At 45.3% G+C, this 12,096-nt stretch overlaps 2 protein-coding genes across 3 annotated transcripts in view; both read left to right on the plus strand.

Moving 5' to 3' along the window:
* The window catches only part of LOC120895170 (mucin-5AC), a 48,183-nt gene extending 37,870 nt beyond the window's left edge, over positions 1–10,313 (plus strand). For both annotated transcript variants that reach the window (XM_040298275.1, XM_040298276.1), the window contains exons 3-9: positions 3,591–4,890; positions 4,970–5,189; positions 5,269–5,525; positions 5,619–5,780; positions 5,865–6,060; positions 6,133–6,219; positions 6,304–10,313. In XM_040298275.1, the coding sequence (XP_040154209.1) occupies positions 3,591–4,890; positions 4,970–5,189; positions 5,269–5,525; positions 5,619–5,780; positions 5,865–6,060; positions 6,133–6,219; positions 6,304–6,495 (2,414 nt within the window). In that variant the 3' untranslated portion in view covers positions 6,496–10,313. The remainder of the gene's footprint in view (positions 1–3,590; positions 4,891–4,969; positions 5,190–5,268; positions 5,526–5,618; positions 5,781–5,864; positions 6,061–6,132; positions 6,220–6,303) is intronic.
* A 217-nt stretch (positions 10,314–10,530) lies between these two features.
* On the plus strand, positions 10,531–12,080 carry LOC120895173 (complement component 1 Q subcomponent-binding protein, mitochondrial). The gene is made up of 5 exons (XM_040298279.1): positions 10,531–10,898; positions 11,015–11,165; positions 11,223–11,413; positions 11,492–11,580; positions 11,654–12,080. The coding sequence occupies exons 1-5, from the start codon at positions 10,670–10,672 to the stop codon at positions 11,804–11,806; spliced, it is 813 nt and encodes a 270-aa protein (XP_040154213.1). The 5' UTR covers positions 10,531–10,669; the 3' UTR covers positions 11,807–12,080.
* The last annotated feature ends 16 nt before the right edge of the window (positions 12,081–12,096 follow it).

A 12,096-nucleotide genomic window follows, 5' to 3' on the forward strand; every position in this document is an offset into this window, starting at 1 on the left:
GAAAATGTACAAATAAACATTTATTTCCCACCCAGTCCGCCCCCATCGGGATCGGAAAAAAGAAGGCAAAACCAAATACTCATACACATACATCCTTCGTCCGGACGAGTAAGCTGCGATTTCTTACATTTGCTTGGCACAGGCACGCGGGGGGAGATTTGTGGGCCAACTAGTAGTAACAGGTGGCAACGGTAGTGTGGTTTGCGTGTGTTTGCTTGCTTGCTCTGTGCCACGAGGTTTGGGGTCGCGTGAGTCAAAAACACACCCGCGATTCACCCTGCACGCGCTTCATACGTTCCGCGGGAAACAAAAAGCTCGCAAAGCTGCAAGAAAAAGTTAAGTTATGCGAGGGGACGGTTCGAGCTGCAATTGTGATTGCTTGCAAAATGGGGCAAAATAAAATAAAAAATCATAAACTTCACTCCGACCCATCAACCTCTTGGGCCATGGATTTACTACAGTGAATTACCACGTCATATCACGATTGCTCACTAGCTTAGTTGGCTGAAGGTTAACCTTTTTAAGTTGTTTTCTCTCTATCTCTCTTTCACTTACCCCCGCTCTTTCCACACCCTCAACAACTGCTTTTTTACGCATTTACCATGTGTTTGCCCCTCTCTCTCTCACCCTCTCTTGCTTGCAATTTATTTCAACGCCTTTCGGACGCACTTTAAATCCGATTGCGATTTAGTTTTACTGCTTAACCTACATCTTTGTTTTCCGCCTGTTTTTTTTTCCTCTTTTTGTGTTTTGTTCACGCGTTACGCATATTTTGTTGCAGTAAGTTATTGTTTTTTCTTTCTCTAGGTTATTTTTTGTTGTTGCTCTGCTGTGTAACGACCATTTCCACTTACCATCGGCACGTAACACGCACCTGATACAGCATGAAAGTGGCGTATCGTATCGCCGTTTATATTTAACACAAAAAAAAAGAAAAGGAAAACGAAACAAACACTGTTGGCAAAATGTTGTAATCTTGCGATTATTTAATCCGTAACTCCCACAACACCTTTTTTATTTCGTTGCCTGACTGGCTGGAAGTGGAATTTAGTTTTTTTGTACTTGTGTTTTTTTTTTTTGCTTCACGCCTGCATTTGTCCGTGGGTCTGTGCTGACTATTTTTGTGGCTTTTAACTGGCGCTTCACGCTAAATCGGCTTGCGGAAGCGTTGAGGGACCGGTAAAAGCTCCAGTTTTTGCCATATTGCCAGTTTGCCAAATTTACGTTGATTTGTAATTGTGCGGGTAGAGTAAAAAATGGGGGGCGGTAACATGAGAGGCGTGAAAATACACACCCCTCCCTCATTGACTGGGGGTAACACTGTTAGAGAGGATGTTGGAAGTTTGATTGAAGCGGGATTGAGCAGTGAATCACTCACCAAGTGCATCACTAGAGAGGGTTAGAGAAGTCGCGTCATAAAGTAACGCCATTTAAAATGTAATGAGAGCTTTTGGCGATAAAAACAAAAGCAGCAAAACAAAGCAAAAAAGGCTTAATTTAAGCTTGTTCCGGTTCGTATGTAACATGTACAGTTGTCGACACATTAATTTGTGGATGGTTTTCTTTCTCCCAAAAAAAAAAACAACACGAAACATACCATCATCCAACCAGATTGACGATCTCTTGGATGACCCAGCTTGTTAGTGTCAGTGTTGAGGCTCAGTGACACCGTAATGAAGTGTTACGTTCGTGGTAGAACATCATTTATTACACGCGTTTGGACGGCCCCCCCTGTCCCGGTGAAATAACATGACACATGAACGAATGGTGTGGCCCTTCTTTGGCAATGTTTCATCGTTGTACTGTTGAAAGAATAAACCTTTTTTCTCCCTGCTACCAATTTATCATAAAAGTAATTCAGGTTCTGTGAACATTTGCTGTGTTTGTGACTTTCTTCAGGGCAAGAAATTGAATGTACGTACGATTTTTTTTTCACTTGCAACGATTGTTGTTGCTGACTATGCAAACAAAAAGCGTCAAAAAATCAATTATCGCTTTTGCTTCCGTCGTTTCAATCAGGCGCACACAAAACTTATGCCCTGGACAAGCACTGCACGATACATGATGTGAACGAGAGCAAATGTGTGTAGTGCAATCTATTTTTGATTTGCTTTTTGCTGCAGAACTCATCCTAGCTTTGTACAGTGTCGCCATGGAACGTTGCATGATCGAGGTTTACTGTACCTCCGACCTCTACCTCAGCTCGTTCCTACCAAAGGGCCGCATCCTTTTTTTAAGTTAGCAAACATACAATAAAGCAGTGCAGCATATTGAGAGAGGTTATGAGACAAGGAGACATTGTACACGAGGTGATATCCTCGATGTCGTTCGTCAGCGCTTGATACAACACGTACAGGCACGCGTACAACCTTACGTGTAATACTGAGCAAAATGAAGAGAGCACAGTTGACATTTCATTTTATGAACGTACGACACCACCCACTTGGCCCGTACCGGTGTTAGACCGATTGTGTTGGCGGAAATTGAAACCGATCATTGAAGTAACTATCCGCTGGCATCTCTACCTGTTCTTCGAGATTGTGTCGTCATGTATTGGTGGCATCCCGGAAGGTGTTTCCAAGCAAAAAAGAGAAGAGAATTTACGCAATTGAGCATAAGTCTTTAGTTCTGTAGTTTGAAAGGTGGATGAAATGGGTAAAAAAATGATTGATTTTTTAAATCAAACCTAAGGACTTAAACTGAAACTCCGCAAGAAATATGTGAAGTAATCAATGTGTATATTGCTATATCTCATCCGATGTGCTCACAAATGAGATGTTTTGAACATAAAAGTAGAGAGAAATCATGTGAAATCACTATTCAAAGTGAAAACATTCAATTCCCTTGCAATAGATGCTTCTCATAAAACTGGCTAAGATGATCATTTGGTGTCAATTTCGCGCGGTCAACCACCAGAAGCTAATGTCCCGCTAACAACACACAAATGACATCTTCCTCCATGTTCCCTTTCCTAAGTCTCCAATCCGTCTCAAAATCCGGTAAAACTGAAATGCAAATAAAACAATCACACGGTGGTGTCATACAGTTCGCGCGCTCCGCGGGGTTAACCATGAGAAGTGTCAACAAACAAACACGAATCTTCAAAACACGACGACGGCAGCTCCTCACTAGAGAAATCCTCGAACACAAATGTCTAGCGGCACTTGTAAGCGGTTCGTAGTTTATAGCCCAGTCAGAGGCAGGAGTTGCCCCGTCAGCCGCTAGTTTTGCCTTCAAGATATCATGTGTTGCGCGTGTTAGCAAATCGTTCTTACTCAAGGTGTACCCCGCCACGCCGCAGTCACACCACTAGTAATCGATGATCCATCGACATTGGCTGGCGGGAGAGGGGAAGGGAATAAGAAGGGAAGGGCGGGGGTTTGGAGGCGATAGATGATTGCCCACTTAAGTGACGAGCTTGGTGTAAACGATTCGTCATCAGCCAACGATAATCGCCTTGTTGGGCGGCGGGCACACCCGGGATGGTGGAACACGTTTCGACGGCACATCGTTGGCACGACGACGATTTTAGCATACACCCACCAAGCTGTTGGCCCATACTCATGTGTGCGTCTCGCTTCCCCTTTCAGATGTCGATGTGAGCGGTGTACCACGGTTCGATCGCAGCACCAAACCAGCATCTTCCGTCATCGACAGCGACCAGTACCAGAAGCGGTTTCACCATCAACAGCAGCAGCCACAGCAGCGATCTTTCGATCTTCCACACTCGGAGTCAGTGTGTGACCACCGGCAGCAGGAAGAGGCAGAGGACAGTGCGCTAGTTGCGCGCCGCAACTCCACCGGAAGCAGCGTGGCGCTGAACGGAATGAACAGTCACACGGCGGCGATCAACCTGCAGCATCCGGGCACGGGACAGACGGCTGTGGTGGGCCACCATCGGGGCTTCTCGTCGACGGTCGTAGCAGCCGCGAATTCGGCCGCCGCTTCCGCCTCCGCCACCGACTGTCCATGGTTTTTGCCGCACCAGATGCCTCCACCACCGACGGCTCCGGCCCGCCAGCACAAGCGGCCCGCACCGCAACCCGGCGGTGCCACTGTCGTCGGCGGCGGAGGAGGTGGAGGAGGGGGCGGTCCCGGCAGTCACATGCAGCCGCCGCAGTTCATTAGCCCACCTCCAGCACCGCAGCAACAGCAGCAGCAGCAGCAGCAGCACCAACAGCAACATAGTCAGCAGTCAGCAATAGTGCCGCCACCACAATTACCTCCACACAGTGTTAACCCGAGTCTCAGTTCCATCCATCATCCGGTGCAGCAGCTGGTTGCGCCACAGTCAGCACAGCAGCAGCCCCATCAGCCGCCGATACCGCCGCATCCCGCGGTACAACACCACATACCAAAATCACCGAACCAGCATCATCCACCTCAGCCGGCGTCAGCGGTGCTACAGCACAACCCTCAGGCAGCGTCAGCAGTCGGTGGCGGCGTGCTGACCAACAACAGCCACCACACCACGGGCCCACCGTCCACCGGCGCAGGGGGACCACCAGTAGCGCCTGTGACCGGTAGTGCTGCCGCTAATATGATGTCAACATCCATGAACAGTGCGCAGCTACAGGGACACATACTGCAGCCGGTCGGAGGGCTCACCGGTTCGGCACTTTCCATCCACCACCAGCAGCAGCAGCAGCAGCAACAGTCAGCAATGGTGCAAGGAAACCAGCCGGTGCATCACATGTCCAACTCACTGCACGGTCCAATCGGTCTACCAACGGTCGTAGTACCGCCTGCCGGGCACGACGGTAGCAATGGAGTGGGCGGTCCGGCTCCCGGCTGGAACTGCGTGCCGGTCGGACTTTCCTCACCAACGACCTCGGCAGCCGCTGCCGCCCAACGGAGAGCGGAAGTGAACGCGAAACTCAACGCTATGCCGTAAGTACTTTGCAGATAGTTGCATGCAATGACTTGCCCTTTCCTAATCGGTGTTCTTTTCTTTGTCCCCCTATTTTAGCTGGTTCCATGGACGAATAAAGCGGGAAGAGGCAGAATCGTTGCTGAAACCTCGAGAAGATGGATTGTTTTTGGTGCGCGAGTCCACCAACTTCCCGGGCGACTACACGCTGTGCGTATGCTTTAACGAGAAGGTTGAACACTATCGCATCAAATACGTGGACAACAAGCTCACCATCGATGACGACGAATACTTCGATCATCTCGGACAGCTGGTGGAGGTATGTTGTACGGCAAAGATAGGAGTCAGAAAACTCTGCATAATTAACGCTGAATTTGATTGTTTGTTGTTGCTCGCAGCACTACACACTCGACTCGGACGGTTTGTGCACAAAGCTGATGAAAGCTCTGCCCAAGGAAGAATTCTGCGTAAAGGACTTCCAGGACAATGGCTGGGAGATCAAGATGGAGGATCTGCAGCTGAAGGAAAACATCGGCAAGGGTGAATTCGGGGACGTAATGCTGGGCATAATGAAGGGCGAGAAGGTCGCAGTGAAGGTGCTGAAGGATGCTGGCCGCGCGTCAAACAAATTCCTTGCCGAAGCTGGCGTAATGACGTAGGTTACGAAAATCGGTTCGGTTTCTCCGAAGAGAATGGTTTACCTAACCTTTGCCTGTTTTTTCTTCCTTCTCTCTCTTTCTCTCTGCAGTACATTGGAGCATGAAAATCTCGTCAAGTTTATTGGTCTTGTATTTCACGACAAGTACATCTATCTCGTAACGGAGTACATGAGCAAAGGATCGCTGGTCGACTATCTGCGGTCACGTGGTCGGCAACACATAAGCCGGAAGGATCAGATCAACTTTGCCTAGTGAGTATCGCAGTACATGCGTTTCAATGCGGTTCGCTGCGGACGAACGACACTGAACGTGAATTTTCACACGTTTTTTCACAGCGACACCTGCTGCGGCATGGAGTATTTAGAGACCAAAAAAGTGATCCATCGAGATCTGGCTGCACGCAACGTGCTCATTTCCGAGGATTGTGTCGCAAAGGTGTCCGATTTTGGATTGGCGCGCGACGAGCGTTATACTGGTGATAGCAGCAAGCTTCCGATTAAGTGGACGGCTCCGGAAGCGTTAAAGGAAGGCGTACGTACAAGCGCCACTGCAATATGCGGTGAAACTGATTACTGATTGTATTGTGCTTGTTCTCTCTTGTAGAAATTCTCCAACAAAACGGACATGTGGAGTTTTGGAATTCTATTATGGGAAATCTATTCATTCGGCCGCGTACCATACCCGAGAATTGTAAGTGTTGCTTTTCCGCTTCTTTTCTTTCCTTCCTTCCTTTCTGAATGCCAACTCATATCTTTTCTTTGCCTTGCCCTACAGCCTTTGGCCGATGTGGTGAAACACGTTGGCAGTGGTTACAAAATGGAAGCCCCCGAAGGTTGCCCACCGGAGATCTATGAAATGATGCGTCAAGCGTGGGATCTGGTGCCCGAAAAGCGTCCAACCTTTGCCGAGCTGAAGCGGCGGCTGTACAACTGTAAGCGTGAAACGGCCAACACGTACGTGACGTAGAGCGTGCGGCCCGATGCAGCGATCCAGCTGGGATGAAAGAAAAAACTTAACGCGCAAAGGACGAAGACAAAGAGTCATCGGTATAACCGAAGAAAGGAAGGAAAAGGGCATCCGTAAAGATAAGAATGAATCTAATTGTAAAAAAAGCAGACAAACAAAAGCTAATAGAAGATTTCTTTCACATCATCTTGAGAGAATTGTGCGCGCGATTGGAAGATGTCACGTGTGCATTGTCCATCGTCTGTGCAAACGATGAGTTTTTTGTGTGCCAATCTTGGCTTTGGTGTAGAAGCTGGAAGAATATTTCAGCCTATGCATGGTTAGTGTTAACACTTTCCTCAGTGGAATGCATTTTTCTTCCATGGTGTGTGGTACTGCATGAGAATGTAGCGTTCGAAACACAAACGGCGTGTACCTAGCGTACGTGTTGCGGTCCTAACGCAGCTTGGCATGCGCTTTAATCCTTTAATGGAACAATTGAAATGGTGATGTTTTGAAGCACATCGCTATGCTGTGTCCTATTTTGCCGGTTCTGTGTCGTGCTGTGTCTGCGCTGTGCGTGTGTGTGTTGTCCGTGGTATAGGCTGCTGCATACCAAGGTTCAGAGAGAGCTGCATGGATATTTATTAGTTGTGATTTTAATGTTTACTATCCTCCAAAACTCCTCATCAGAGCGACGGTAATTGTTCTTTTAAAGAATGAAAATGAAGGTATGGGGGAAAAGACGCAGTATCAATGATGAAATGTGTCGATTTGGGCGACTGTGCGTACGTGCAGTGCAGGGGACAGCAAACAATAATTTATCGATATGATATTCATATTTGTAATTTATTTTCATCCATAACTGTACTTGATTGTACCAACTAATACTGCAAACGCGCGTACGTTTCCATTAATCATTGATTCTGCGTTCATTTGATATGCGGCCACTTCACACCACTCTCCTCCCGGGAGCAGATACTCCAGACAACTGATCCCCGTAATGAGTTGTAAATCACCATTACACGCGTAAAGTACGACCAGTTTTGGTGGTGCAGAGTTGAAGTTGTTTTTTTAATCACAACACACAGGCACAATACGGAACGAGATATCCTGCTACGAGTTAAATGATATAAATCAATTGCAAGCATTGTGGCGGGGCAGTTGTGTAGGGAATGAGAGGGAATGTCAGGTAAAAAAACAAACAAATGTAACGCTTTACACTTTATGAATTCCTAACGCTAGAGTATTTAAATCAGAAAAAAACAAGCAGCAAACAAAAACAAAATCAATCCTCAAAACAAGGTTAAACAAGGTCGGAATGTGTAAAAAAATGGTTCGTTAAATTATAAATCGTTTTGTTTTTATTATTACACTTATTACTATTACTATTATTATTATGTTGCAATTCTATTCCATTATATTCTATGACTGAGCATCATTTGTGGACAAGCGGAAAGCGGATCGTGTGCTTGTGTGAGTCACTGGGGTTTTAAGTAAGGAATGTACTACCTTGTGTTTGTATACTTACGTTAATGGTTGCGTGTAAAGCAGTTTTTTTAAAACAGTGAATCTTAAGTACTTCAATTGGCCCGCCTAGCAGTGTCCAAACAAAAAAAAAACAATGGATGGGAAACCAATTGTTTTGTCTTTATTTTAATTCTAGTTGACGATTCGTTAAAATCGTTTGGTTGACTAATGTTTTAATCCGGCCTGCATAAATAATTTTAGATAGTAAGAAAGGAACACAAACAAGCCAACTGCGATTGGGCGCGGTTACCACGGCATACACTCCGATCAGAACATGTACTCACGGGGAGGCACCCACGTGGTAGTCGATTTATTGTTTGCATATTCCTCCTCCATTGATTTGTGGTGTGTTTGTGTGTGTGTGTGTTGGTTTCTGGTCTAGTGATGTATACGTCCTGCATTTTATTTATGAAAGAAGAAGGGTTAGCTGTTAGTGCAACAAGCCACATTTCCTACACTTCTGTACCATTACTCTCCCCAACGCGTGTGTTGTTTGGAAATGATGCGCATGATAAGTTGTCGTCTTTTTAATTATTGTACATAATTCCATGGGCTTGCAAACAAAAATAGCAAGAACGGCGGTCCGTGAACTGGGGCGGTTAGAATGTAAATGCAAAAGTAGTTAAAGTGCGAACGCAAAGCAAGTCATTGAATCTGGAGTAATTGTTTGGACACGTGCAAATTCCCCATTTGGGGTTCAAATACGCGCAAAAGTTTTGATTGAAATGTCAAAGACTTGAAAAAAAAAACAAAAAAGCATGCGCCCCCACCACAACTATCATCCTATTGTAGCCTTGTTACCATTCCAAGTGAAACGACGTCTCGAAAGCCATCGTAGCGCAGACATGAAGCTTTAAGCGAAACGAACCGCATTCAGAAAGCCAACGCGGAGGGGGAGGCTGTTGTAATAGACGATATCTTCCTGTTTTGATTCACAGCAAAGCATAATTCAACAAAGTCCAAATTTAAATAAATTTAATACGAACGTTGGTTCAGCTATTGGAGCGGAAAATTACCTGCTACTGGAAAAACGCCAAAATATCAATACACATACACTAGCCAGAGAAGGAAAGGCCACATTCATTCGGTCGTTCGATCAGTTTCGATCAGCATACGAGAAAATGGGGTCTCGATTTCATGGAAACTGGTTTTTATCCACTGACTAGCATAACGAATATAAAATATATCAGAACTCTATAGTCGATGAACACAAATAGTCTACCGAGCAAAAAGCCATTTAAGCAAAATAGAAGTCCAGCTTGCGCAAGCGGTAGAGCAACGGTGCGCGCATGCAACGAATATCAAATAGGAATGATCAAATTAGCAACACAGCGTAAACGAAACCATGTCAACCATTGTCAAAGTAAACCATATTGTATCGAATACAACCACTCATAAACAAAACCCGATAGTTCAAATTGCAACATAAACATCATGCATGGTATAATAGCTAGTAGCCGAGCGAGTAATAATACTACTAAATTGAAGAAATGGCATAGTAAAGCTTCATCGTACTCTGTAACACATTATTCAGCAAACTCGGAAGCGCAAATGCAGCACAAATCGGCTGATGGTTTTTACTAATTTTCGGCTTTAAGGATTACTTCGGAAATCAATGAGTATAACAAAAAAAACAAATCCATGCACAAATAAGCAAAACAGAATGACACAAAATGAGCTAAAGGTACGGGTGCATGATCGCCTCCATCACCACTACTACGTTCTCGCTTTTCAACAACTTTCGTATTAGTTAAGTAGTGCAGTGAAAATAGGGCAACCTTGAAACCATAATTACCTTACGACAGGAAGTAGACATGGATCCGACACCGAATATGCAGGCTAGAGTGAAAATAAACGATGGTACGGCGCGCGAGTTTGTGAGAAGAAAGGATAAGTATGAGGGCAACCGGTTAATGTACGCAGGGCTGGTGTCCATGTGTGTGAGTGTGTGTGTGTGTGTGTGTGTGTATGTGTGTATGTTTATGATAGAAAGTATGAGGTATTGGAAGAAGAAGAGTACTAGGAAAGCGACACAATCAATGGTTGTTGGCTAATGCTGTGTCAACAACTGAATCAATCCGAAAAATGATAAAAAAGTAAGCGAAGAAAGGAAAACAAAATGGGTTATTATTATAATTAGCGAGGGCTGGAAACAGAGGGAATTAAAATTAAAATCTATTCCGAGAAGAGAAGGTGACTGTATTCGGTAAAAAAGCGTAATGCAAGAAGAATGCAAAAATAAAACCAACAATACATTGGAAATTATTCAAGTAAACATAATAAACCAGCAAAAATCCTTACTATTTCAATGGTTTGTTTCTTACAGGTTTTGTGTTATGCGGAGACTTAAGAAAGGTGAGAAGTGGAAAAGTTGTTTATACTGCTTGAGATGTACTAGGTTAGGAAAAAAAACGGTTCATTTGAATTGTTCTTTCCGTTGTACGATGGCTGTCAAATGTTTGTAGTGCGTTTGCTTTGCGCAAAATATGATCCAACCCGTGATTTTGTGTTCTTTCACACCAACCCCTTCAAACAACGTGCACCTGACAGCTACCTCGTGGTAAACAAAAACGGCGTGAGCGTGCTGCGGTTCTGTAAATAGGGCGCAAATTTGCTAAAAATTTCGTGATAATCGTTTGCTAAACGCACCAAATACACACTCATCATGATTCGCAACGTTCGCTTCCTGCGTTGGGCTGTTGGTAAAAGTTTCACCAGCGGTAAGTCTACCACGACCGTGGCACCATCCTCCCAGTGGAACGCCGGTATCATTGCACAACCCAGCAGCGGAATTGCAACATGCAATATCAAACCGCTGTCGGCGATGTCTTCGGGCATGAGCGCTAAACACGCTGCCGGCTTCTCTATCGCTAGCCGACAAATTCATACCAAAGGTAAGAATTTACTTTAAAAAAAGGGCGGCAACTTTCTCATGAATCTGAGTCGGCATGCCGGCTTATGTAATCATCGGACATTTCTGGTAATGGGTGCAACATTGTCGTTTTGGCAGGCGAGCGTGAGCTAGTCGAGTTTCTGGCGGAGGAAATCGTGGCAGAGAAGAAGGCCAGCCCCAGCGCTACCATTCCGACGTCCCTGAACGGATTCGCCATCACGTGCAACAAGGCCGATGTGGAGCTGACGAAATCGTCCGAACGTGAAAAGTGAGTGGAGTAGCAAGTGGAAAAATGAAATTCATTATTAATGTATACGCTTTTAAGGATCACGATTTCGTTCAACGTTAACCACACGGTAGACATGGAGGGCGAAGAGGCCGAAGCCACGGAAAACAAGCCGGAGTTTTCTGCTATGAAGAGTCGTCCCCAGTTCGAGGTTGACATTGTGCGCGGTGGAACGACGCTGTCTTTCACCTGCTCCTATCTGCCCGGCGAAGCGCAGGAAGGAGAGTACAGTAAGTGTTTTGCATTCAATTGAAGCTTAAATTGGATGTTATTGATTGATTTTTGTTTTACATTTCTTTAACTCGCAGATGATGTGTTCAGCATTGACGAAGTTACCATCTACCAGGGTGAATGGAGTGACAAAGTTTACGCAGTCGCTGGCGACGTTCTTGATGGGGTTAGTAAACGGGTTTGGAAGCCAAAATAGTCAAGAAGGGCACGGAAAGTAATGCTTTATACATCTTCCACAGTACCTGTATGATCTGTTGATGAATTTCCTCGAGGAGAAGGGTGTCAGCAACGAGTTCGCGGAGAAAATGTCCGACTTTGCCAGTGCGTACGAACACGCCAAGTACGTCGAACTGCTGGAAGCTATCTCGAAGTTTACCGTTGAGAAGAAGTAATGTTGTCCACTTGTGAATCGCTGGGCAAACCGATCATCATCACCTTTATCATATTGATGAGTTTACACACAGGAATGAAAAGCCATACTCCGTCTCTGCTATCGAATATTTGCATCCACTGTATGTCCCTTGAGCAGAGGAAGATGGGAATGGAAAGCGTCCTAGGAACCATTGCTGCATTTGTTATCGTCAGGCGAAAGAAGAAGACAGTGAACCAAACTCAGTGTCATAGTTTCATAGCATTTCATCGTACAATAAAATAGTTAAAACTCTATTTCAGTGACATTTTG

The sequence above is a fragment of the Anopheles arabiensis genome, chromosome 2 (assembly GCF_016920715.1).
Source record: "Anopheles arabiensis isolate DONGOLA chromosome 2, AaraD3, whole genome shotgun sequence".
NCBI classification, from domain to species: domain Eukaryota; kingdom Metazoa; phylum Arthropoda; class Insecta; order Diptera; family Culicidae; genus Anopheles; species Anopheles arabiensis.

Excerpts from the sequence above, each read along its gene's own strand:
- LOC120895173 (XM_040298279.1), top strand. The coding sequence starts at position 10,670 with ATGATTCGCAACGTTCGCTTCCTGCGTTGGGCTGTTGGTAAAAGTTTC. Across the intron at positions 10,899-11,014 it reads CCGACAAATTCATACCAAAG|GCGAGCGTGAGCTAGTCGAG; the intron begins GTAAGAATTTAC and ends TCGTTTTGGCAG. Across the intron at positions 11,414-11,491 it reads AGCGCAGGAAGGAGAGTACA|ATGATGTGTTCAGCATTGAC; the intron begins GTAAGTGTTTTG and ends TTTAACTCGCAG.